At 56.0% G+C, this 26,207-nt stretch overlaps 1 protein-coding gene across 3 annotated transcripts in view; it reads left to right on the top strand.

Moving 5' to 3' along the window:
• Positions 1–3,740: 3,740 nt before the first annotated feature.
• Positions 3,741–26,207, top strand: part of Gfra2 (GDNF family receptor alpha 2) — an 89,665-nt gene continuing 67,198 nt past the window's right edge. The window contains exons 1-3 of one of the 3 annotated variants that reach the window (XM_005373636.1): positions 3,741–4,477; positions 9,693–10,007; positions 15,630–15,713. In XM_005373636.1, the coding sequence (XP_005373693.1) occupies positions 4,438–4,477; positions 9,693–10,007; positions 15,630–15,713 (439 nt within the window). In that variant the 5' untranslated portion in view covers positions 3,741–4,437. Of the gene's footprint in view, positions 4,478–9,319; positions 10,008–15,629; positions 15,714–26,207 lie in introns of those variants that run through there. The other 2 variants (XM_005373635.2, XM_005373637.1) reach the window with 2 other exon arrangements.

Genomic DNA, 26,207 nt, shown 5'->3' with positions numbered 1-26,207 from the left:
GGCCAGTGTACACATGCCCTGTTCCCCACTGCCTTCGGCACTGTGCCGGGGACACAGCGAGTGTTCAGTAAGTCTGTGCAGGCTGATGGATCATGCGATGCCTTGGGCAGGACGCTGTCTCATGCCAAGGGCATGTCTACCTTCCCAGTGCTCTGGTTCTCCACAGGTCACAGCTACATGGCAGAACAACTTTTTCTTTTCATTCCAGGTGGATTTCTACCCTGGGGCCACTGGAACCCTTGGTCCTCCTCTTTCTATCAAAGGAAAGGCAGGGATGAAAATCTGGCCACCTGACAGGTGACCACCACGTGTGTGCCCATTCGTGGTGTACAGGGGGTGGGGGTGCTGGTGCACCCACTCAAGGCCTTCTTGCTTTCCCGCTGCATTTGCCCTCCAGAGGAACCCCCCACAAGACAAGTGGGACCACAGAGAGGAGAGAAAGGAAGGGAATTCAAGGCCTAAGTATTCTCTTTACCTCCTCTGGAACATCACAGCTCCTCATCAGCATAGGGAGGGGCTGGGCAGGGGTTCAGCGGCCTGTGAGCCAGGAGCAGCTGGGTGGGGTCCATGAAGTTGGACAAATGGACAAAGCACAGAGGTCTTGGAGGGTGTGTGAAAGTGTATCACTACCTTGAGAGACTGTACCCAGGCCCTTGTGCATTCCAGGCAAGGGCTCTACCGCTGAGGTGCATCGCCAGACACTATGTATTTTGAGATAGAGTCTTGCTACCCAGGAAGGCCTGATACTTGTGATCTTCCTGTCTCAGTCCCCTGAATAACTGGGATTACAGATGTGGGTCACCACGCCTGACACGGCACCACTTCTTAATCTCTGCTTTGTCATTTGTCACTTGGATTTTACTGCCTGTCCCACATCCTTCATTCTCCTCCTAGACCCCTGGGGGAAGGGGCAAGCAACTTTCTGTGAGCCAGGCAGACACTGTGTTTGCTGCTTTGTGTGGAGTATCTCATCTGATTTCCACAAGGCTTTTTTTAAAAAAAATTCTGCATTTTACAGATGAGACGATTAAGGTTCAGAGAAATTAAATTGGCTCTGACTAGTACATTTTCCAGTGCAGATCCTAGTACAAGGTGTCGGGGGGTGTCCCATACATAGCAGATGCTTAGGAACTAATGATGTGATGCTAGACTATGTCATACCCAAGAGCAGCTCAGGCGAAGGTTGGGGTTGGCTGGGTGGGGGGAGACCTCTGTACAGACTGGAGGGCGAGAAATCCAGCCTCAAGGTGCCACAACAGGCTGAATGCTGGTGATGGTGGCTGTCGCTCACTGTCCTTGTGAGAGCTGGGTGGTCCTGAGTCCCTGGAGGGTCTCCAGGCCTTGATCTCCTGCCACCAGCATCCCAGTCCTGGTCCCCATGGAAACTTCGTGGGGGCCATCCTGGGGTGTCCACTGCTGCCTTCTCAGCCTGTTCACTGAAAGGGGGAGAGGGCAGAGCTCCTATATGTTTCACAGAGCTCTCCTTACATTCAGCTGCAGTGAAACGGAGTTTATACACACATACAGTATTCGCATCACCGGAAGGCCTTGGGAATACCGGAAGGGAGGCTGAAAGGTTTTTGTTCCTTTACTTAGTTTTCAATGGCTGGGATTCCAGGCTCAGGCCACTGGTCCAAGACTCCCTGGCAGGGTAACTATTGCTTTTTCAAATTTTAACTTACACTTGTCTGAGGCCAGTCCCTTAAGTTCTCCAATGTTTGGACCTATGCTAGGAGATCTTGTTAGGTGTAAAGTCATTTTCTGGAACCGGAAATCGCAGAGGCGGCAGATCGGGCCGTCCTCACGCCTTCTCTGCTAGCCCAGGGGCAACCACTACCCAGCCAGCGAGGCAGCTCTAGCGGGCACCACCCACCTGTAGGGCAAGAGGATGTAGTTGGGGATCGAGGGCCACTGCCTCAGAAAGGCCAAATAAAAGGGAGCATTCGGAGAATGAGTCTCAGGCCCTGCACTTCCACAGCTCAGAGAAGCCGCGTTCCCGCCTAAATCCACAAGATGGAAGTTGCTCCCTCTAGCTTCTCCACTAGCTAAGGCTGCAGGCTTTGCGATTGACCCCTCCCCTCGCCGCAAGTCCATTCCTAGCATTTACCCTGTCATACAGTCTTGTTATTTAAAAATGTATTTCGAAAGGCATTTCCAGCTACACCTTAGATGCGGCGCAGATCTGGTTTTGGGCAGCACGGAAAGTTTACGAGGCGCTGCGCGCACACCTCCCCAGCCCACTGCGTGAGCGCGCGGAGCTGCGCGCCAGGAACGTGTGCGCGAAAACCCAGTGCTCCCGGCGGCTCTTAGTAGCCGAGGGTGTATCAGAAGGAAGTGTGGAGCTGGGGTGCCCAGTGCGTGGGAGTGTGCTCCCATGCGCGCCGCGGCGTGTGCACCCGCGCGGCTGCAGCCCGTCACCTCTCCCCTTCTGGTCTTGCCGGAACGTGTCAGCAACCTCACTTCTCCTTCAACCCTTTCCCCTCCAGGCGCTTCTGAGCGTTGTCAATTCCGTGGTTAAAACACGTTGGTGAGCCCGGCCCATCGACAGATGGATCAATCGCCCCCTTGGCGGCCCGGAGAGGGGTCCCCAGCCGGAGGCTGGAGAGGCGGGAGCTGCCAGCTGCTTGGGGACCAGCTCCTCGTAGCTCAGCGGGCCCTGAGCGCCGCGCAGGGTGGGGGTGGGGGGGCGGTGGCTACGGAGCCCGGTACCGAGACCTGGCGGGAGTCTGTGTCGGGCGCATCGCCGGGGTGGGGTGCAAGTCCGCGCAATCATTCCGGCGCAGTTCGGAGGAGGCAGTCGGGGTGCACCAGCACCGCCACCTTGTCCTGGATCTAGGGGTGGGGAATTCAGTCGGGAAAGGGAAGTCTCCAAGGGCCGACAGGCTGGGCATGCGGGGAGCCAGAGCGCCGCGGTGCGCGGGGAAAGTTCCCATGTCTGCGGGGAGAGCACACGTGCGTGCGCGCGGGGCTAGACTGGAGCGGGCAGGCTGCGCGGGGCTCGCGAGCGCGGGGCGCTGGCGCCGCAGGACGTCCTTCGTTCCCTGGTTCCCTGGGGACACGCTCTGTTTCGGGTGTCTGACAAAGGGACACCACGGCCCGCGAAGGGTGGAGCCCCCTCCCAGACCGGGACCCGCAGGCCGGGGGTTTCCAGCGCCCTGCCCCCTACGCCACCGGATTGCTGGGGCTCCCGGGGACTCTGCATCCCCAGCCTCCCTCAGCCTCTCCAGGCTTCCGAGACCCAGCGGCCCAGGGCCCGGAGCAGGGGCAGAGGCAGAGGCAGAGGCAGTGGAGATTGGAGAGCTCAGCCTCCGCGCGGCCAGGAAGGAGGCTCTGTGGGGCCGGGGAGGGTGCGGAGGCTTTGGTGGGTTTGAGCTCGAGCTGTCACCCTGGAAGCCGGTCAGTCTCCGGCACAGGCAGCAGGTCAGTCCGGGGAAGGGCGAGCGGCTGAGCAGGGGGAGACGGCGGTGGAGCTCTCCCTCCGGTCAGCGTTCCCCCGGCGCCACCGCCACCGCCGTGTCGCCGCCGCCGCTGCAGAGTGTCGCTACTCCGCCGCGCTCCCGCGCCCCGCGCCGCCAGCCGCCTGGGAGCCGGAGCGCAGAGCCCGGGGCGGAGGAGAGGGGCGCGGGCGCGAGAGCAGCGGCGAGGGAGCCGCGCAGGGGGAGGGGGCGGGCGGAGGGAGGAGCAGGGAGAGGGGGAGCGCGGAGGGGGAGGAGAGCGAGGGAGAGCTGGAGAGAGCGCGAGCGGAGAGCGAGAGCGAGGGAGTGGAGAGGAGCGGAGAGGGAGGGCGAGGAAAGACGCGCGCTGAGACACACGGCCACTGGAATTCCATTAGGAAAAAAGTGAGCGAACGAAGGTTAGCTGAAGATTTTTAAAAAAATCTTTTCTTCATCTTGGTGGGAAAGAAGGGACTCCGGTCTCCTGTCCTCGGAGCACCGACTGGATTGTTCCCGACGCTCACACCCGTCGCTCACACCCGTCGGTGGATTTCTTTCCGATTTGCATTTGTTCTGACCTCCTCCCTCGCCACCTCCCTCCAGCTCTGCACTCTTCGATCGCCTCGCCCCCCACCTCCCCAGTCCCCCGGGAAGCGCAGGGGTATTGGACCCGCGGGGGCTCTCCTTCCCGGACGAGTGGAGGGGAGGGCTGACCTCAGGACCGGCTGTGGGCTTAGAAAGCAGCCAGAAACAGCAACGTGTGCTTGGTTTTGGTGGGCAAGGGGGGGCGTCGAGGGGCAGCCCACCGCCCGCCTCCCACCCTACCCGCTCCAGCCAGAGGCGAGAATCGCAGGACTCAGGATATCATCAGGCGGACAGGCTGTGATCTCCGCATTGGATTCGGGGCTGATTACCACTGCTTGGCTATTATTATTTTTTAAAATTTTGTTTCATTTTTTTAACCTAAGAGAGAAAGACAAAATAACTGTGGGATTTATTTAACATGATCTTGGCAAACGCCTTCTGCCTGCTCTTCTTTTTAGGTGAGTACCTGCGGGCGGCCGCGCGTTGGGGCGCGGGCAGCAAGCCGGGACCTGGGACGGGGGAGGGGGGCAAGCGGGGCAGGCGCCGCAGGATACTCGCGGGGAGCGCGCAGAGGGGCGAGCCTGGCTTCGGCTCCGGCGAACCGAGCTGGCCGGGCGGCGTGGACGCGGGTGGAGGGAGCAGAGCCGCGGCTGGCTGGCTGCGCGGGGCGGGGGGGATTGGGAAGAAGCCTTCCAACATTCATACCACACTCGCTCGCTGTCTCTCTCTCTCTCTCTCTCTCTCTCTCTCTCTCTCTCTCTCTCTCTCTCTCTCTCACACTCACACACACACTCTTCACGCGCACGCTGTGATGGCACTCATTTTCCTCGAAATAATGGGTTCGAATAGCTGCAACTTAAGGGAGGGAAAAAAACTCGATCTGGAAGAGAAGAGGGAAGGGAGAAAAATCTTGTCTGTCCCACCTTTCCCGGTCGGTGCCGGTGTCGATCGCAGCAGAGGGCCAGGGTTTGTGCAGGAGCTGCAGGTTGGACATCTGCGGGGAGCCCCAGAGGAACCCCCCACCTGCCAGTCAGCCTCTGGAAAATGCACCCCACCTCCCCAGTCCTTGGAACACTTTGCAAGTTTCTCCCTACCCTTGGCCTTCCGGTCCAGCCAGACCTGAGCCCGGTGGGTGGGCAGCAGCGGTGCACGGCTGCCTCTACTCCCTCCACCTCTGGGGTCCAGGCCCTGTAGCCAAGGGTAGGAGGGGCGGAGAAAGCCAAAGTTTCTGCGGGAGGAGACGGCGGGGGATGAAGGAGGAAAAGGGACCTGGACAAAGACCACTGCTCATTCTGTAAGCCCCCTCCCTCGGGGCAGGAAAGAGGGGCTGCTTTGTGCCCCTGAGCCCCAGTGCATTCATTCTCACGCCCCTCGCCCTCTGTTGTGCTGTGTGAAATCTCAGCTGCTGGAAATGGCTCTGGAGAATGCGGGTGTCCAGGTGCTGGGGAGGAAAAGAGGGCGTTTGAAAGGGTTGGTGCTGGCCCAGAGTCCTGGGGGAGCTGCTGCCCTGAGAGCAGGTGTTCCTGAGAGCGACCTCCTGAACTGTGTGTGTGTGTGTGTGTGTGTGTGTGTGTGTGTGTGTGAGTGAGAGAGAGAGAGAGAGAGAGAGAGAGAGAGAGAGAGAGAGAGTCGAAAGAGCACAGGGCTGCTTCAGCGCGGTGCTGCTCCAGGCATCCTGGCTGGCTGTGTAGCTGGTGGCGACCAGCCTGCCTGGGAAGAGGGGAACACAAGTTCGCCCCTTTCTTCCTGTGGGAGGGGCTCCGTGAAGGCCCCAGTGGGGAGGGAGATGCTGTTGGCAGAAAGAGGTTTGTGGTCTAAGCAGTGTTCCCCAGACTGGGGCAGAGGATTGGGGTCCCCGGGAGTCAGTGTTGGCTGGGTCCTGGACCCCTTGCCTCGCCCCACTCTGAGTTCTTCAGGGACAAGGCCCTGCCTTGGGGTGTGGCCTTCCCCATCCTGCCTCTCTAAGCCAGCGGCAGCTCTGTGGAGTGGGAGGGGCAGAGGGAGGCAGCTGGACAGTGCTATGGGCACTTGGTGGCCCTGTAGCCCACCCCACAGCCCCTTGGAAGTGGACGCTCATTCTGAAGGAGCTCTTATAAAACCTGACCTTTTCTCCCATTGCTGCTTTGAAAACAGCTTTCTGGGGCTTAGAATGATCAAGGCCAAGAAGAAAAGAAAATTGTATTTCAAGCGAAACAGCCAGATTGCTTTGCTGCTAAGCTACATACTTCCTAAGCGAGCAGGAATCCCAGGTGTGGGTACCTTCCCAGGGCAGGGGTTGAAGGAGAGCACCTCTGCCTCGCCTGGACCCCCATTTTGCAGGAGGGCTGCCCCCAGCTGAGGAGGCTGAGGCATCAACTCTCCTGTTTCCCAGAAGGGCACTAGCACTTCTGCTCATGGTTTGTGTGTGCGTATGGGGGACGAGCAGAAATGCCCACCAGTGTCTGTGGTCTGGGGCCTTCATGGTGAGAGAGGAGGGGCCTCTGCTGGAGAGGAAGGTCCATGTCCTCTTGGGTCATAGCCCTTCAGTTCCCTGTCCTTTGAGAAATCCCTTTCTAAGCTGGACCAAGGGCTTAGGCGGGTGACCACAGGGCTCCAGCAGGCTCTTGACAGGACAGGGTGGGCGGTGTTAAGGCAACTTCAGCCCTAGGGCCCTTTTGTTAGCCAGGAGCCCATAGTTGGGAATTGGTTGGAAATCCCACTCAGGACAGAGGCTTTTGGGAGCTGGAGACTCTGCAGACAATTTCAGCTTGGGAGATGGTGGTGGGAGCTCCCAGAAGCAGAGGCTTTGGCGGTCATCCTCTGTTGTGGAGAGACAGGCCTTTTTGCCAGCCATCCTGACCTCCAGTGTTGGTGTCCACGGAGAGAATGCCATGGGGACAGTGACTTGAGTTGGGGCTGGTATGAAGGGCCACTTCTCAGTGACAATCTAATGCGCAGTTCAGGGGGTGGTACTGGATACAGGAAGGCGACCAGAGCTCTGTGTTGTCTCATGGTACCCCCATATTTCTAGAAGACGCTCCACATGTCTGGTCTTGGTGGATCCAAGTTTCCCCCCATGCAGGGTTGGGAAACATCTCCAGAACACCTTTTGCCCTCTCCTCTCCTAGGATTCTTGGCTAAAGGCTCTAGGTTGCCTTGATTCTCTTCTCTGACCAGGCTTGATTGGTCAGGGGGCCAGGGAGCTGATCACAAGAGCCAGGGACAGTTGGTGAAAGGAGGCCCCAGCCATTTGCAGAGAACGTCCCTACCGCATCATTGGTGCCAGTTAGCAGGAAAAGAGAGATTTTACTTTTGGCCTGGGGGGCCTATCCAGGATCATGTAAGGACCATCTCTTGGGGCTCTAGGCTCCACCTGCCGGGCAGGCTGTGCCCTTTTCACCCCACCCCTAAGGCTAACATCCCTGCATGAAGCCTGCTGTCAATCCTGAGCCTACAGAAGGCTGAGGATGCGAGGATATCCCAGTCTTAGGTCTCATGGACAGTCAGAGGGGGGCCACCCACTAGGGAGCCAGGGGCAGGTCCATGGAGAGCCCAGGGCTGGCTGGTTGGGACGGGAGCCAGCAGGTGCAGGTGGGGGTGTTGGCTCAGCTGCTCCTGGGTGCCCTGGAGGCACTCAGTCCGGATTGGGGACGTAGGAATCTGCTGAAGCTCAGAAAGAAAGATGCCACCTCAGCTTGTGTGCAGGACGCTCTCTCCAGCCCGTGTCTGGGCAGTCTCCACTGCCTGTGCCTCCCTCTCTGAGCTGGTTTCTGCTCCGGTCTTATCTCAGTGTGGCCATATCCTCCAGCTTTTCCTGTTGCGGGTGGAGGTGTGGTCAGTGAAGAAGAACATCTTTGGCCCTAGCCCCTAAGCCTCCCCCACTTGCGCCCAACCTCTGCTCTTCTCCTTACAGGTCTCCCGTTGGGTAGGCCTCCTGCCCGGCTCCCTCTGGGAGAGATTCCTTTTCCCTAGGGGCGCTGGGGAGTGACCTGCTGGCTGTGCATTGCTCTACCCCTAGGTGTCGCTGTCCCCCTGCGTTAGCTACCCCCTGAGCCAGCCTCCTAGGGAGAAGGCCTGAGATTGGTGCTCTGGGCAGGCATGGGGGGTTTCTGCGGTATTCTGAGGAGGGGGTTAATGACCTAAGATTTTATTATTACGTTTTGGGGCTGGAGGAAGTGGAGTAAGTCTCTCAAGTCATTTTATGGATCTTGGGAAAGGCAGTCCTGGCTGTGGCTGTGGGGTGGGGCCTTTCTGGGGCAGGGTCTGCAGTTAGGGGCTGAGGGAGGACAGGAAGATGGGAGGAAGACGTTCACATCTGGAGGGAACCATTTTGAGAATGTGGCTTTGGAAAGGGTCAGGCCAGCCTGTCCTTGCCCTTCTCCTCGGAATCTCCTTCCCCACCCGCTCCCTTGTGAGGCTCCTGGGGCAATGGATGAGGAGGGTGGACTGATGGGTGCTCCTTCTTTTGCAGAAGTGAGGCTGCTCTGAAAGGCTCCCTGAAGGAGGGAGGTGCCTTTCTTTTTGCAGTTGACTTATCATTTGGCTTTTGGAAGGAAGAACAATATAGAAGGGAAGAAGGTTTCAGGGGAGGGAAGGAAAGAAAACCAAAAAGTGGAGGAGAGAGAAGCCAGGCCATTTAGAAAGGAGAAGAGATGAGTCTGCTGAGAACAGAGCCCTTGTCTTTTATTTGTTGGATTTCTGCTTTTGCAGTGCTGGGGATTGAACTCAGGACCTCGGCACTGAGCTACGTCCCCAGACGTCTGTAATAGACAGGGTCTAAGTAAGCTTCCCAGGTGGGACTCAAACTTGCAGTCTTTCTGCCTCAGCCTTTCCAGGGCTGGGATAACAGGTGTGTACTTGGGAGGCAGGAAGCAAGAGAAGCCAACTGGTAGAAGGAGGCAGGGAGGAGGGCAGAGGGAGAGGTGGCAGTGCTCACCTGCACACAAATGCATTTCCTAAAGGCGGGGCTTGGGAGGGGCTTGACCACAGCAGGCCTATTCTCAGGCCTCCATGTGGTGTGAGGTTGGACTAGAAGCTGTGGAGGGGCTGCTCCTGGAAGGGTCGCTCCTCTCTCCTGGGCAGCCTCGCTGGCAGGGCTGGGCTTATCTCTTACTGTCTTCTTGGCAAGTCTCGCAACTCAGAATGAGGAGGTTAGGGCTCAGAGGGGCTTCTTCTGCCTCTGTATGTGCCACGGGCTTGGCATCTCTTCTATGGGTCTCAGTTTTCCTGCGCTGCAGGGTCTGAATAAACTGGGCAGGCTCTGAACGTTAATGACGTTTTGGTGCCTTCAGGGCATGATGGAGGAGTCTCTGCCTGGAGCGGAGGTTTGTAGGGGGCTGGGTGGCGTAGAACGGAGCTCCCGCTTTGCACATGCAGCTCTTGGGGAAGCCGAGACAGTGCACTCTGGGCCGCTGCCATGCTAGACGGACTGTGGTCTCCAGAGAGGGCCTTCTTGGCTTCATCGTGCTATGCTCCTAGGCCTTTACGGAGGAGGAACAGAGCCCAAACTGTGGAGAGGGGGAGTATGACAGCCTCTGGGGGCCCCAGGAGGGCGGTTTCTGCTGAGCCGTCCAGGTGCCCTTTGGTGCAAGATGGGTGTGACCTTCCCAGGAGGGCCCGAGCCCCAGGCCTGCATCTCGGGGCGGGGAGTGTGGCGGCCCTCATTCATGCTTGTCTTCCCTCCCCACTACCCAGACGAGACCCTCCGCTCTTTGGCCAGCCCTTCCTCCCTGCAGGGCCCTGAGCTCCACGGCTGGCGCCCCCCAGTGGACTGTGTCCGGGCCAATGAGCTGTGCGCGGCCGAGTCCAACTGCAGCTCCCGGTACCGAACGCTGCGGCAGTGCCTGGCGGGCCGGGACCGCAACACCATGCTGGCCAACAAGGAGTGCCAGGCAGCCTTGGAGGTCCTGCAGGAGAGCCCGCTGTACGACTGCCGCTGCAAGCGGGGCATGAAGAAGGAGCTCCAGTGCCTGCAGATCTACTGGAGCATCCATCTGGGGCTGACAGAGGGTAAGCGCCCCGCAGAGTCGGGTGGGCAGTGGGAAGGCGCGAAGGGGCCGAGACCCAGGAGGAGGACTGGGTCATGGGGTGAATTGTCCCTCCCCAGACAGAACCTAGGCCCCAGAGTAAGCAACCACCTGCTGAGGGTGGCTTTGGTGACAGCTGAAGGTGGTGGGCAAAGGAGAACCAACGCTGGACAAGAGGGAAATGATATGGGTGGGAAGGAAGAACAGATGTTCAAGCCAGGACCATGTGAAGGGCCCCTTCTTCATGAGAAGTTGAAACAAAGGGCACCAGGACACTAGGGAAGTGAGAGTGAGGAGAGAGGAAAGGTGGCATGTGCCTGCCAACAGGGGTGCTGCCCAGAGAGACAGGGCATCCTCTGCCACTCCTGCTGCCCTGAGCCCTGGGACCGAGCCCAGAGCCTTGGTCCTGGACATCCACCCTTCATGTGTCATGAAGTCGTGTGGCTTCCATTCACCATACCTGGCCTAGGTATTGTCTACGCTGCTTGGGTGTGGGCAGCAGAAACCTGGGGCCCCTCCCTCAGCGGTACCCTGTCCCTGCCCCCTGCAGACCGGGGCGTGGGGATTTTGCATGCTTTAGGAGACTGGAGGATGCTCATTTATTAATTCAATAGATGTTCACTGAGGGGACGGCCTGCTAGGTGTTGTGGGAGCAGCTGAGAGCACGCTCTCAGGGAGCTCGAGGTCTGGAGCTGGGTGCAGTAAGGGGACTTCTGTCATTTGACAGCGTGGGTGCTGTAATGGGAAGGCACAGGGTGCAGTAGTCACACCTCAGGTGGACATCTAACCCGTTATGAAATCTGAAGAGGCTTCCTGGAGGAGGCCACGTCAGAAGAGAATCCGAAGAGTGAGTCAGTTGAGCGGGTCTGGTGGAGGGACCGGCAGGGCCTGGGCCCCAGGTGAGTTGAACCTTCCTGCAGAACTGCCACAGGGTAGAGCGCAGAGCAGAAAGGGTGTGGAGGAGAAGTCGGGGACAGGGAGGTCGGTGCGCAGCAGGGACCCTGAAAGCAGGGAGCTGATTAGATCTGTGCTTCACAAGAATGTCTGTGTGGTGCTAGTGAAGAGTCGCTTGTAAGGACTGTTCAGAAGCCACTGTTGGGATACAGGCCAGAAATGATGGTGGCCGGACATAGACAGTGGTAAGAAAGGGCAGGGTAGACCTTAGCACTGTTTAGAAGGCCGAATCAACAGGTCTTGGTGACTGGCGCCTCATGAGATGGGGGAGAGAGGGGTCGAGGGGCACATCCTGTTTTGGGCAGCTGACGGGGAGATGCAGTGGTGAAGGCTTTGGGGGACGAGGGCAGGGCATGAAGGGGTTATTTGGGGCCATGTGCCCCTTATCATGGGCCATGTCCTGCAGACTTACGTGTCTGGAGCTCAAGGACTTGCAGAGAGAGAGATCTGGAAGTGGACATCAGGCTTTGGGTGCTAACTAGAGCCCTGGAGTGGGTGCTATCGGGCAGGGTAGTGATACAGCCCCTGGGGCCAGTGACTTAAAGGATCGGGGCAGGAACGGGTGACTCAGGGGGCTCCAGGGTAGAAGTTCAGGAATGGGGCAGTAGACAGGGAGGGGCTCGTTCCCAGCAGAGGCACACATTTCTGAGGGAGAGGGAGGGACGCAGTGTCTCTGGCGTCCTTCGGTGAGCTTCTGAGGTGGCTGCTGGGGACAGGAACCTGATGAGGGAGTGGATGGGGAGCTGGGGGGTTGGAAGTGATAAGCACAGACAACTTTCCACAGAATTTTAGTGTGAAGAGGAGAGAACAAAGGATGATAGGTTTTCTTTTTTAAAGATGAGAGGGGGTGGAGCGATTTAAATTCCAGGGTAGGATGGTGGTGGCGGAGACCCGGAGGGGAAGAAGACAGGAGTGTCCTCTGTGGACTGTGGCCCTGGTGGAGCACTGCGGGTGGGTCCAGGGCCGGGTAGGGGATTAGGCTTAGATCAGAGAAGAACTCTCTCCAGGGTGCCGGAAGAGGAGGAGGATTCCAGCTGCAGGTCTGGAGGCTGCAGATGGAGGGATTCTGAGCAGGCACTAAGGTGGCTCAAATATGCTGTGAATATAGGAATAAGAAGCGCATATAATTATTATTAGTATTGCTGCCATTAATAACTGTAATTCCTCATGCTTCAAGCTGCACTTCTCCCTGGCAACCTCGATTCCTGGAGCTACAATAGGCAGAGAGGGAAACACTGTCCTAAGGCACCTGCACTTTGCTCACGGGGGACAAGGGACTGTCACTCAGAGGCTGACTCTGCACAGTGAAGGCTCCTGACTCCTGAGCGCAGTAATTTTGCTTCCTTCTTCTCTTCCTGGCGGCCTTCAGCGTCAGCCTAGAGGACAGTAGGCAGCAGGCTGGGGTGGGTTTGCCTGGGCTGCAAAGTGGACAGGGAGGGACAGGGCTGCTGGTAGAAGAGCCGTGGGCCGCCCGGTGCTTTCGCACCAACAGCCCTGCCCATCTCTGTGGCCCCGTGTGGCGTTATCAGCGCAGCATGCTGCAGGGCCCTGTCTGGAGAGGTGATGTGTTTCTCACTTTGAGATAGTGATGAGCTGCTCTGTGCTTTTCTTTGTACGTTGCTGAGGGTCTTCAAGGCCCTTTTAGACTTGGGAGCGTGTTGCTAAAGATGACTGTCTCTGGTTCCAGGCCATAGGATGAGTTTTTTCTTTTTTAACTACTTTATTCAGTGACCATCAGTTAAGTACTTACTGTGTGCCTTTGAGAGCGGTGGCACTGCAAGAAGCTGGGGTCCCTACGCTGGCCACTTCCAGGCTAGGAGAGCTTTCCCATCCCCAGCTTGCCCCCTTCTGCTGAAGCCTGCCTTTTCTCCCCTGGGGGTCCACATGCTCCTGTGTCTTGGACTCCAGATCTGTCCAGGAGGCCTTTGAACAGCAGATCCTGTCCCTGTGAGTGACAGAGTCCACCTGAGAGTTAATTATTCACAGCTGGGGTTGAATGGTCTCCCTAGGGAGGCTGCGAGAACCTCCCCATGCTCTGTAATCGCACTTAATAGCAGGCTTGGGCCTGGGCCAGGGAGGGCACGGAGGGGAGGAGAGATCTGCGTGGGTTTGAACTCTCCTTCCCATTCTTGGCTTCCCTTGGCCCCTGCGGGTGGGTGTGATTCACCCAGGTTTTGGCTCAGTGTTCTCCCTCCGCCTGAGGCTGAGCTCATGGTGCTGGCTCGAGGCCTCTGCCTGCACTGGCGGTGGAGGAAGGCAGGTGGGCTGTGGCAGGCAGGTGGCCTCTGAAGATGTGGCCACGGGGCTCCCAGAGTCTGAACTGCAAAGAAGCTGGGGAGAGCTTGGGCTCACCCCACACTGGGTGGGAAATCTGAGGCACAGAGAGGTGGAATGGCTGCTGGGGTACACAGTGAGCTGGTGGTAGGACCCAGGCTTGGGCCCAGGGTCCTCACAGAGTGTCCAGGTCTCTTTAGCTGGCCTGTGAAGTTCTCACGGCTGGCGGCCCACTTCCTTCTCTGCCTTTACCTCCGAGAGTTTTTATACAGTGCTGTCCCTGGGGGCCACATGGAGATTCAAAGCCAGGTGACACTGAAACAGAGACTCTTAATCCTTCTACAGTGAAGCGCAAAGTTGTCTCCCATGTGTCTGTTCCCAAGATCTGACATCCTGGGCCTAGGATTTCCCATTGGCCCAATCTGCTAAAGGAACGGCAAGTTTGGGTGAAGGTAGAGACTGGGTGAAGCTCCTCCAGCTGCTCCTGGGGGCGGCTGTTCCTCCAGGGACCCTCTTAGTCACTGGTCCTGGCTGGTCCTACCCAGGCATGGTGCTGTGCTACGTAGCTAGGCGCTAGGTGCCTTTGGGAGGGCCAGCCGTGGCAGCCAGGACTGCTCCTCCGAGAGGTGGAACAAAGACAGCGCTCAGAGAGGAGGGAGGTGGCTGCAATAACACCGCGTCAGTTTGCAGACAGTGTTCTTGGTGGCAAAGCACTTGGGCCCCGGAGCCTGGGTTTGAAGCCTGGAGCTGCCGCTTTCTAGCTGCGTGACGCTGAGTCACTTTGGGCAAGTTACTTAATGTTTCTCTCCCTCGTTTCTTGTCAGTAAAGGAGGGGAACAGTTGTGCCTACTCTCAGAGCAGTGAAGAGAGGATGGGATTGAGCCGAAGTGTCTAAAGCACACTCAGGAGTGTGGGCACCCTGAAAGCACCTTATTTATTATTATTATTATGAAAGGGCTCCCTAGGCTGTTCTAGCGTTTGGATCCAATAGGCAGCAATGGCCGGGGGCCCCAACCCTCGGAGTTTCCTAGGACAGGGTGTAAGTTAAGTGCCAGTGGGTGGAATGGAGGTGACTGAGGTCATCAGGGAGCAGGGTTTGGACAGGGACCATGATGATGCCAGGCATCTGGATGAGGCCACTGGTCACCCCTGCATGCATTGTGTGTGGCCTGGCACATGGGGTGCTCCTATGAGGGAAGGTGAGGGGTGGAGGCCATCTCACCAGGAGTGCGCACATTTCCTTTTCTGCTCCAGGGCTCTGTACCTTTCCTGGGGGTCTGCTGGCCCCAGCAGCTGGACTCCTTCCTCTGTGAACCTCACAGGGCTTGCTGCATCTGCATTCCCAGGGGTGGGGACCACGTGGCTGGTTGCGGAGCCTCCTGCAAGAGCATTCTGAGGCCCCTCTTCTGAGGGCTGTTTCTTCCTGCAGATGTCCCCACAGGTGCTGCTCACTTGGGCTCCCCACAGCCAGGGGGTGGCTGCTCATGGAGGAGGCCCCCACAGATGGGAAGTGGTTACTGTTATGTGTGGCTGTGGGTACCCCCGTCCACCCTGCCCCTCACCGCATGCAGTCCGAGTGAGTCCGCGTTGATTTCTCCTCCTCAGAGAGGACGTTTCCTTCCCTTCGAGGTGTTGGCAGACACCTGGGGCTCCTGCTGAGGAGGTGGTGGTGTCCCTAGAGCAGCCCCGTGCCGTTTATCTTCTGCTTTCCCATTTACTCTGATGGAAAGGTCTGAGGGCAAGTGGCAGAGGTTGTTTGGGGGATGTTAGGCAGACAGGAACAGGAGTTGGGCCCAGTGACCTTCACCCCGTTCTGCCAAACTTTCTTGGCACATGATGGGAAGCAAAGAGGAGATTCTTTCTTCTGGAGGGACCTGCACAGAACCAGTGTGGAGTGAGGGCCAGAAGACAAGATGTAGAAGGAAGCTGCTGAGAGAAGCTGTGTGACCTCAGGCAGGTGGATTCACCTCTCTGGACCACCACAGAAACCTTTCTTGTGAAATGAGTAATTTGTACTCAGTGGTCATGGGGCCTCTACCTTCAGATCCTATGATTGATACTTGACTTTCACAGGTGGTTGTTCTACCTTTCCCGTCCTCCTTTCCAGAAGCATTTGGATGTTTGTCAAAGGGGCTGCTTGTGCAGGGAGGTGATGGGAGAGAACTAGGCAGTAGCACCTGCCCTGGAGGTGCTAGTTGGAGGGAAGTAACTTGCCCATGTGCGAGGGGCAACCTTTCATTCCGGATTTGCCTGGGCAGCGCTTTGCATTTTGAAGGGCTCATCCTCCCTGACGGCACAAGCCCTCGCAGTGGACCTTTCCCAGACTGGGAATGGTGTGGGGAGGGGGAGCTGTGTCTGATGCCCACCTCTCTTCTAGGTGAGGAGTTCTATGAAGCCTCCCCCTACGAGCCCGTGACCTCGCGCCTTTCGGACATCTTCAGGCTTGCTTCAATCTTCTCAGGTAAGTGGCTTTGCTGGGACACGGCCTGTTCTCTTGTCCTCATGCCGCTCTGAGCTGCCATTGACTCTGCTCTGCATCAGTTTGCCCTTAGTGTGCCTGCGTCTCGGGGCCTGGCCTGTGAAGAGGGAGAGCATATCACCTTCTCCTTGGTCGTCTGGAGCAAAGCACTTGAGGGCCTTCTTTCCTAGCATTTTGACTCTCATGGTCTTGAAGCTGAAGCTTGATGTCACCCGCACCTGCCCTTGTTCCTTCTTCCCAGCTCCCTGGCTCTTCTGCTTTGGGGCTGTTCTCCTTGGCCAAGTTGCTTAAGGTCTCTGTGCCTCAGTTTCCTCTGCTGTGAAGTGGGGACTGTAGCAGCCTTACCTTGTTGGATTGTTGTGAGCTATGTGTGAGTCGGTGAACCATAAAGTTCATGGCGTGCTGCAAACCTGGTGGGAAATTTCAGGAAGCATAGCTGGGGTTTTTGGTACAGATGGAGCACCTTTAATCCCCAAACCCCCAAATCTAAAATTTTCCAAAGTCCACATTTTTTTGTCTGCTGTTACGTTGTTACAGTGGAACATCCAGCACCTGACACATGCGATGGGTGCTGTGCACTAAAAGTGTTGTGTAAGTTTACTAATGCATCAGGTGCATATGAAACAATTGGAATCTGTGTTTGGGTTCTACTCCCAAGATCGCTCACTATGCATATGCAAATATCCCCAAATTAAAATAAAATCTGAACTCTGAAGCACTTCTTAACCTAAGTATCTTATGTAAGGGAGACTCTCCTAGACTGCTAGTGTTACCACACTCTGGCCCGTGCTGGGTCTTCCCTTGGCTTCGGAACCACTGAGGAAGGCATTCCAGGGAGGACTCCCCAGTCCTAGCCATGCCCCGCCTGGCCTTCCTTGGGGAGCGAGAGGGACCACGCTGGCCTCTGGCTTTGCTTGCTGGGTAAATGCACAGAAGGCAAATAACCTTTGTGGTCTTGGCCTTGCTCTCTCTGGCGTTAGGGAGGCCTGGGGCTCAGGGCCACCCGCCACGCCTGGGCACTGGGGACGGGTCTCCACCTTAGTGTTGCTTGGAGCTATGGGGAGGGTGAGCTTTTCCAGGAGCCGTCGTGGTGCTCAGATGGCCAGAGCAGGGCTTCTTCACTGCAGGCACCAGGTTTCCAGGAGCTTCTGTGGCAGTCTCAGAAGGCTTCTGGGCCCAGTTTCTCTTCTCAGCAGCAGTAGTGCTGACACTTTGGCCTGGGTAGTTCTTTCTTTCAGAAGAACCACTTTGTGTGTTGTAGGAGGTTTAGTATCACCCCTGGCCTCTGTGCGTTAGATGCACCAACACATCCTCCAGTCGTGACAACCAAAATGTCCCCAGCCATGACCAAATATCCCCTGAGGGGCACAGTCACGGCTAGTTGAGAATCACTGCTATAAACTATGACTTTCCAGTGAGACTCTGAACCTCTCGAATGAAGCATTCTCTATGACTATGTTTCTCAACCATTATTTTCATTATTATTGCCCATGAGAGAAATTAATTTGCCCTAACTAGACAAATGGAAGACCAAGAAATAAATTTTGTCGCAAAGGGTCTAGTTTTGGAAGAGCACAAGCCACTGTAGTATCTATGTTTTTTCCTACCTGAGAACTAGGTTTTGCTCCTTTGAGGTGACCCTCCTCCCTGGTGGGAATGCCTGCTGTAGGTGTTGGAGATGGGGTTGGTATGTGTGTTCCTGGTAGCAGAAATCCTGGACCCATGTGAAGAGAGAGGCACTGGCCAGCATGTTAGTCAGCTTTCTATAACTATAAGAAATACCCGAGATAATTAACTGATAAAGAGAACAGGTTTACTTTGGCCCAGTTTTAGAGGTTTCTTTCTATGATTAGTTGGCTCTGTTGCTGGCACATCATGATGGGAGCTCCTGGTGGAGCGAAACTGTTTCCCCCATGGCTAGGAAGTGAAATAGAGGAAGAAGGAGAGACCAGCTCCCCATGGTCCCTTTCTAGGGCATGTTCCCACTGACCAAGGACGTCCTCACTGAGCCCACCTCTACGAAGTTTCTACCACCTCTCAGTGGTGCCAGGCTGGACACACAGGCTTTGGGGGACATGCCAGATCCAAGCTGTAGTGGCCCATTGGACACGACCTGGGGCCCTGGTGGTGCTTGGGGGTGGTGGAGAGTGGGGTGGAGACCTCAAAGCTGATCAGTTACATTGAACCCTCTGCTCCTGGCTCCCACTATCAATCCCCACCCCAGGTGGGGGAATCCTAGCAACATGGGCTAGAGCATCCTCATATTGAGTCTTGCCCACCCTACAAAGCTGAGCTAGACCATAGCCAGACTGAAGTCCTTTCTAATCAGTGGTCTTTTGTTGCTGTTGTTTTGTTTTTGTCTCTTTGAGACAGGGTCTTGCTATGCAGTTCAGGCTGGCCTTGAGGTCACTTTGTAGCCCAGGCTGGTCTTGAATTCTCTATGATCCTCCTGCCTCAGTCTCCCGAGTGCTGGGATTACAGGCATGTGCCACCATGCCTGGCATACTCAGTGTTTTGACTGTCACATTTCCTGGTTAGTTTTGAATAGAGGTCCATTTTGGATCAGTTTTTTTGAGACAGTGCTCTGGGCCTCAGATATTGGATGAGACATTGCTGGCGTAGGCGTGGAGGTGCCCTGGGGGTCCAGATCACCCCTGTGTCATCCCCTCCCCATGGCCCTGGTACCAGCTGACTATTACTGCGCAGCCAGGTGCCATTGAGTTTACTCTGGTAGAGAAGTAACTTTGGCTTATTCCCTGAATGCTGGAGCTCTGAGGTCCTCACCTTAACCCAGGCCCCTGTTGCTTCCTGGACTCAACACTTAAGTATCTTCCTAGCAGAAAATCTTTATGTAATGGACTTGACACTCTATGGGACAAGGATGTTGACAAGACAAATGAGGAAATTACTGGATATGCAGCTCACTGAATCAACTCCTTATTGCCTGCTGTCCAGAGATAACCGGGTCCCACATAGCTCTGGATCTCTGAGCTCTGGGGTTGCCCCCACCTCACGGGCTAGGTAGGCTCTGGGGACTGTGACAGTTCCTCCTCATTGCCCCTATGGATTCTGCTCTACACAGAGCAGCCCCAGAGGTAGGAGAGTGGGTGTCTGTCTGGGAAAACTTGGGACAGCTGGAAGGAGGGGCCACCAAGAAACCAAGTGGGCCATTGTGGGGAGCATAACAGAAAGAAGGCAGGAATGGGAGCTGGGAGGCTAATTTCACCCCAGTCTCTACTCCAAATCCCCTGTTGGGCCTTGGATGTGTCATTTCCTGTCTCTAGACCTCATGTTTCTTTTCTGAAGAATGAGGACATAAGCTTAGAGCAGGGCATCTGGGCCTGCGCCCCATGAAGGCACACAGGAAAGAATGGCATGGTGGGTGTGCAGACCAGCCTGGATCCCAGGGACCTCAAGATCTTGCGCCTGTGCTGTGGGCTTGTAAAGGTGCCAGCCTGAAGGATCGCATTTAGCTGGTAGAAGTTTCTTCTGCTGCCACACACCTGTGCGGAGTTCCTCTGCCACCTCTGTCTGAAAAGGCTAGGAGGACACAGAGGCTTGGTGGCCTCTTCTGGGTTGTGCTGTTCCAGCTGGGGGACTAGGGAAGGGGACTCTGGGATCTTTGGGATGCATTTGCGTCTTTCTCTTCAACCTGTCCTGTCTGAGATTTGGCGTCATGTTATAGGAGCCTCCAATAACAGTGTGGTTCCTCATTGCCTGCAGTCTCTCTCTGTTGGGGTTCTTGGAAAGTCCTGTCGAGTTTCTGTTGGTGAGGAGGGATGCCAGTATTCCTGTAACCCCCTCTGAAGGCCCTCAGATCTCCCTTCCTCTCTGCCTCATCCCATCTGGCAGGCCCTGGGTACAGCAGTCATCCCTTCCCGAGTGCAAGGCCAGATGGACGCACTGGCTGTGCCTGGACTCACAGCAAAGGAACGTTAGACGGCTGTCTGCCCTCACCTTGAAGATGAAGGAGAGATCTCATGGAGAAGAGAGGTGTTTTGTCCTGGGTCTTGCAATTCAGGCCTGTCTTGCAAACATGAAATAACATTAAGGAGGCAGCTGGTGTGTGGCAAGAATATGGGCTCAGACATTCCAGGCTTTGAATCCTGGCTTGGCCTTTTGGGAGTGTATGCTAGTCAGCCTTCTGTTGCTGTGATGAAACACCTGATTTAAACAAGGTATACGAAGGAAAAGTTTGTTTTGACTCAAGATTTCAGAGGTTTCAGTCCATGGTTTCTGGTCCTGTTGCTTTTGGGCCTGTGGCAAGGTGGAATATCATGGTGGAATTGCATTTGCACGAAAAAAAAAAGAGACAGAAAGAGACAGAGAGACAGAGAGTCAGAGAGAGACAGAGACAGAAAGACAAGAGCGAGAGACAGAGGGACCGGGCACACTGCCAGCGACTCAACTTCCTTCCACTCCCTCCCACTCCATCCTAAATGCTCCACCATCTCCAAGTAGCTCCATCAGTTGGGCCCAAGTCTTCAAAACATGAGCCCTTGGGGCTGTAAAATCCAAAGCGTAGCAGGTGTGTGGTCTCAGTCCTCCCTGTGGCCCTTTCGAGCTGTAGTTCTTGTGTTTGTAAGATGCGTTGGTAAGGAGGATTCAGTGAGAATGGACAGAAGCCATACCACATACCTGGTGCATGTTAAGAGTCTGAGCTGGGCTTGACAGGTCGACATCCTCTTTCAGCGGCCATGTACAGTGGATGCACAAGGTTGGAGAGGATGCGGCGGCCCAGGAGCTGAAGTTGAGTGACCTTCTTGTCTCCAGGCTTCTGTGACCCTATGAATACATCTGGGGAGGTAGGAGAGGGTGGAACAAGGCAGAAAAGAGACATCTCAGGCAGAAGAGGTTGCTCTGGGGAAAGAGATTCTGCGAGGTGAGCTGGAGCCCCCAGAAGTGTGGGTCTCAGTGGAGACCCAGGCACGTGGCTGGACAGCAGTGTGAGAATGGAAAGGACAGGGTGAGGGCAGCAGTGTCCTAAGGGACAGGAAGAAGTGACAGGCAGATAACCTTGGCTGTCATAAGCTCTGTGTGTGGATTCTGGGTGAGGAGCTGGGAGTGTCCAAGCCCTCAGCATTTCATGCCAGTCTTAGCTGGGGCATAGGCATATTTATAGAGCATCCTTTTCTTTTCTATAGCAGGAAGGGAGCTTAGGGATTAGGCGGGCCCACCTCTTCACCTCTGAAAGGAAACAGGTCCAGAGAGAAGGGACCACTGTGGACCAGGGTTCAGGTTTGGATTCCAGCCCCACCCATTGTGCACCTCAGGCAGGTGGCTCCTCTCTTGCCCAACATGGGACTGGCAGAAACACCTGTCTGCTAGGATTTTTGCAAAGACTAAATGAGATAGCGCAGGTGAGTGCTTGGCCCAGGGCCTGGCATGTTGCATGAAGATATGTTAGCTGTTTAAAAATCACCCTGGAGAGATTTCTGCAAGGTCAGATGGTGATGGTGGCAGGACTGGTCTACAGCCTGGCATGTGGTACATGGTTGCGTGCCTGTTGGTGACACGAGGCTGCCTTCTGCATCGGCACAGTGCTTGGTGGGGCTGCAGTGGAGGTGACGGTGATTTTCAGAGCGCAGTGGGACCCAGGGGCTCGGTGGGAGTCTTGGGTGGCAATGGCTTGGGTGTGCCACACTGTGACTGGGTGTGGACAGGTAGAGGCTGGTGAGAGCCCTGGGATCGGTGGCTTTTGTGGGTCAGAGGTAAGGTTGGGCAGTGTTCACTTTGGCTGGCCAGCACACTTCCAGGTAGGCCATCTTGCTCTAATGGAACCATTACAGCCAGGGACATTCTTGCTGGAGGGTCCAATGGTCTCCTCTTTAGGGATGTGGCAGAGGGGGATATAGCATTAACCCTCCCCCTTGCCAGGGGCCTCGCATGGTGGAAGCATCCAGATGTCCTGCTCTCGCCTAATGCGTGGGAAGAGATTTCAGGGAAAAGAAATCAGAACACAGTTGTCGGGCATGTGTATCATTGCTGGGTGGGTTCTCTGCCCCATGAGTCCCTTCCTCTTGGTATCCCCTGGGTGCCTAACACTGTGCTTTGTGCCTGCTACACATCCGTAGAGAATCCTATGCTGTGGACTTTGATGTTGGCTAGTCCTAATCTTGAGTCTTGGCCTGGCCCTCCCAGCTGCGTGACCTCAAGTTCACTCAGTCCCCTGAACCTTGTTTTTCTAATCTGTAAAATGGAGCCGTGCAGCTGCTCTGCAGGACTGGCAGTACCACAGGGGCAGCTTTTCACATGTGCCCTGCACAGGGTGACTGGGGTCATTGTCTGTGGCCCCGGGGGAAATGATGGTTGAGTGGGAGTGTTAGACCTGTCTAGGAAAAAGCCACTGAGATGTCCTCACGAGCAGTAGAAACGTGTGTGCTGTGTCTCAGAGCTTTGGGGTATAGAGATGGGTGGATCCTCTGGGATGCAGGAGGTACCCGTGGCGAAGTGGGCTTGGGCCGGGCTGGGAGGAGCTCTGTTTTGTTTAGTTCTCATGGACTGTGTGCTCTGGGGACCATGCAGGCCACTGCTGTGGGATGCCGGACCCTTGTCCTCCCCGTCCAGTGGGGCGGGCCAACACCTACCGGATGCCTTGTGTTACCCAAGTGATGTAGACGAAGCGCTGCCTGGGAGCTGAGGGGAGGCAGGAACTGGCGGTGCCTGGGGAAGTCAGGGAGGTGATGGAAGAGCAGGAGGTGGGACTGGGAGTGGCGATGTCCCCGGCAGATCGTGGCTGGAAGCCTGGGTGAGCAGCCTGACCAAGCGAGGGGTGATGGGGGGACCCCAGGTCTTCTGAGCGTCAGTGAGCCCGAGGAACAGTGAATGGTGGCAGGCCGGGGGGGGACCTCCCTGGGGTCTCTTCCTTTGGGATCTTGCTCATGACCCCTCTGTGGCAGAGCCAGGATGCCTTTCTGTCTGGAGGGCTGAGCCTTTGGAGAGGGGTCGGGCTGTCCTGGTGACGAGTCCGCCAGGAAGGGCACTGCAGTGGCCCTGGTGGGGCTGAGGCAGGACTGGGTCCAGCTTAGCCTTGTGGATGCCTAGGGAGGCCCCTTGCTTTCCCCACTTCACCCCCTCCGCCTCCCTAGGCCCAGTGAGGCAGGTGCTTGACCCTGGCACCTGCACCCTCCCCCCACTTGGCTGCACAGAGGGAAGGGAGTGCGAGGTTTAATGTCCCTGGGCAGGCTGGCCGTGCCTGTCAGAGACCCCTGTGGGGTGCGGTGAGGAGTTGGAGGGGCAGGCAGCCTCTCTCCCTGCCTGCTTCACGGTGGCTCAGGCGATAAACTGCTTATCCTCAGGTTGTCTCCCTGAGCCGAATGCAGAAGTGTGTTATTTAAATTTCAAAATCACATTCTTCTTCTAACAGCTGTCAGAGACTCTGAGTGTCAATGAAAATTGGGCTTTAGCTGCACTCTGTCGCCTCTTCCACCTCCTCATTCAGGGACAGCTCTTCTGCTGGCCAGGGGCAGATGAGCATTATCTGGGGGGCTGAGGCAGGTGACAGATGGCTGTCACCAGCATGATGGGTGGCTGGGACAGGCAGGGGACAGCCAGCCCCCCTGCCCCCGGAATGCCAGGGCTGAACATCTACATTTTCCTTCTCCTGTTTCCTGCCTCCTCTCCCGTAAAAGCTGGGACCTCAGGCTCCTGTCAGCGGGTGGAAGGATTTGCTTGCACTGAGATGTGAGCAGGGTGTTGGTGACTTCATCTTTGGTTGCTTTTGTGTCCAAGGAAGAAACTGCCATGGAAAAATGCCAGCAGAGAACAAATGTAACCCTGAAGAAAGGCTTTGTGATGGTAGAATTCCAGGTGCCATGGTTGGGGTGAGAGTTTCGGAGGGTGAGGGTGTTTTCTGGTACCTTTCCAGTCATATCATCGAAGCAGCCACCTGCTTGCCTCTCCTTCTGGATCTAAGCAGGCTCTGCTGGCAGCTGCTATGGCTGCTTCTGTGTGCCCAGCTCCTGCATTGGCTCGTGTGGGATTCCCGCCCAGCAGCTTGCGTGTGCCCTTGCCCGCTGATGGAACTCATTCCTTCTAGTTTAACCTGATGGAAAGTAGGGTGCGCGTCCGTGTGCCTACCATGCCCGTCATGTGCTCCTGAGACCTCGTGGGTGTTCAGAGGAAGGGTCACAGCCAGGATGGGTCGGTGTGCGTGTGTGCAGAGTGCAGTGTGTGGTGTGGGAATGGAAGTATGTGTGGCACGTGTGTGGGTGGTGCACAGTGTGTGCATACTGGGGCATATGTGTGTAGATATGTATTAGGTGGTGTATGTGTGTGTGTGTGGTGTGAGTTGTCGGTGTATGTAGACCTTGATATGTTGTGTGCGTGCCAGTTTGTGAATATATTTGTGATATATGTATGTGTAGGGGCATATGTTAATGTGCTTGTGGGTGGTGTGTGTGCATATGGGGTATGTGGGTGTGTAGGTGTGCCGTGTGTGTGTGTGTGTGTGTGTGTGTGTGTGTGTGTATAGGGTGGTTTGTGTGCATTCATAACTTTCCTGTCAATGGGACAAAGTACCCAACACCAACTTAAGGACTGGTTTATTTTGGCTGCAGTTTTCACAGGGTTTAGTTCATGGTTTTATTGGCTTCAAGGCAGAAACGACATGGTGGAAAGTCCCGATGGAGGAAAGGCTCCTCAACCTGTAGCAGCCAGGAAGGGAAGAGAGAGGAGTCAGGGTCAAGAATACACCCTTCCAGGTCACCCCCCCCAGTGACTCGCCTCTAACCAGTCCCCGCCTCCCGATAGCAGGTCAGCTCTGAACTCATCAGTGATGGTGTAGCTTGTCCATGATCCAGTCAGTCACCTTTGACACACATGAGACTTCGGGGGAGAATTTAGATCACTGTGTAAATATGATGTATGTGTGTGCACATGTGCATGGGGGTGGTTTTTGTGTACAAGTGTGTGTATGTAATGCTTGTATGATGGTACGTGTATAGGTGTATCTGTGTGGGTGTGGGGAATGTGTGTGCCACTTTGTGGTGTATGTGTGTAGACATATGTGTGTGACAATGTGTGTCGGGTGGTGTGTGTAGGTGTGTGTCCGTGTGTGAGGCAGTGTGTGTGAGTGTGTGGGGTGGTATTGTGTGTGGTGTCTCAGAGGTGTGTGGAGGTGTGTATATGGTGTGTGCATGTAGGTGTGTGTGTCTGTGTGGGTCTGTGTGTGTTGTGTGTGTGAAGACACAGTTGGGAGCTGGGGCAGTGGCTTCTGCCTGCAGGTGACAGGGAAGGAGGGGAAGGAGGGGAAGGAGGGACCGGGCAGCGGAGCCGAGTGTGAAGGCTGAGCCGCAGCTGTGCTGTCTTCACTGTGACCCTTGGGGCACCCTCTCCCCTCCGCCTCCTCATCATCTCCTGAGTCAGCTCTGGGAGGAGAGGCCCAGGGTGAATTCTGAGGTGCATGAGTGCCGAGGGCCACCTTGGCCTGATCAGCAACAGTAGCAGACTTAGCTTGTGGGGTTTGGGCTGTGCTTGTCGTGGTTTCCATGGACCCTGGACGCTCAGGTGCCCCCTGTGCAGGAGGCACGTGTGTGAGTCGGGGCCCTAAGCAGTCCCTGAGCATCCTCAGTGCTCCTTGCCCTGCAACAGTTCTTTGCTATCACGACACGATATTCTGTTAGCTGGAGTTGGAGAAAAATAGAAAACAAGTCCATGAGCAGATTAACAGAGAAAATGTAGACTGTGATGAATTTCATGCAGAGATTAAAATAGGGTGACGGATGAGGTGACTGGGAACGCCTGGCTCTGACTCAAAGGAAGGCTGCATCATGGGAGGGTCAGGGAACAGCAGAGGGAACAAGCAGGAAAGACCCAGGTGGGGACCGAGAGCTGCTCCCGTGGGGGAGGTGGAGGTAGCAGTGTGAGGGTGTAGGGCTAGTGGGGTTGGATCCCCAAGCTGCTGCAGGTCAAGTTAGGAGTTTAGACTGTATTTTAAGAATGGTGGGGCCGGGTGTTAATGGTGCATGCCTATAATCCCAGCAGTCTGGGAGGCTGAGGTAGGAGGATTGCAAGTTTGAGTTTAGCCTGTGCAATTTAACAGCTTAGTAAGGCCCTGCCTCAAAATATAAATCTGTAAAAGGGCTGGTGATGTAGCTGAATGTGAAGGGCTTGGGGGGGATTAATTGAGAGGAAAAGGGAGGGGCAGGCAGGCAGAGAGAGACAGAAAGAGTGGGGAGAGAGACATAGAGACAGAGAGTGAACCACTAGGTGAGCAGTGCAGTATGATTTATGTGTTGGAAAGATGCTCTTGCATTTGGGGACTAAGCCATGGGGAGGAGGGCATGGGCGGAATGGGGAGCAGGGAGACCAGGTCAGAGGCCATGCAGGGTCCAGGTGAGGGACGGTGATAGGAGGAGGAGAGAACACATGGGCTTGGGTAGATCCTGGAGGTGCAATCGAGAGGATGTGGAACTGGGCTCTCCTATTTTTGAGCTGAAAAAGGATCCTGCGGTTTACTAGGATGGAGGAGACAAG

Source organism: Chinchilla lanigera, unplaced genomic scaffold (genome assembly GCF_000276665.1).
Source record: "Chinchilla lanigera isolate Chin_1 unplaced genomic scaffold, ChiLan1.0 scaffold00002, whole genome shotgun sequence".
Lineage (NCBI taxonomy): Eukaryota > Metazoa > Chordata > Mammalia > Rodentia > Chinchillidae > Chinchilla > Chinchilla lanigera.
This window is presented reverse-complemented; position numbering and strand designations above follow the sequence as displayed.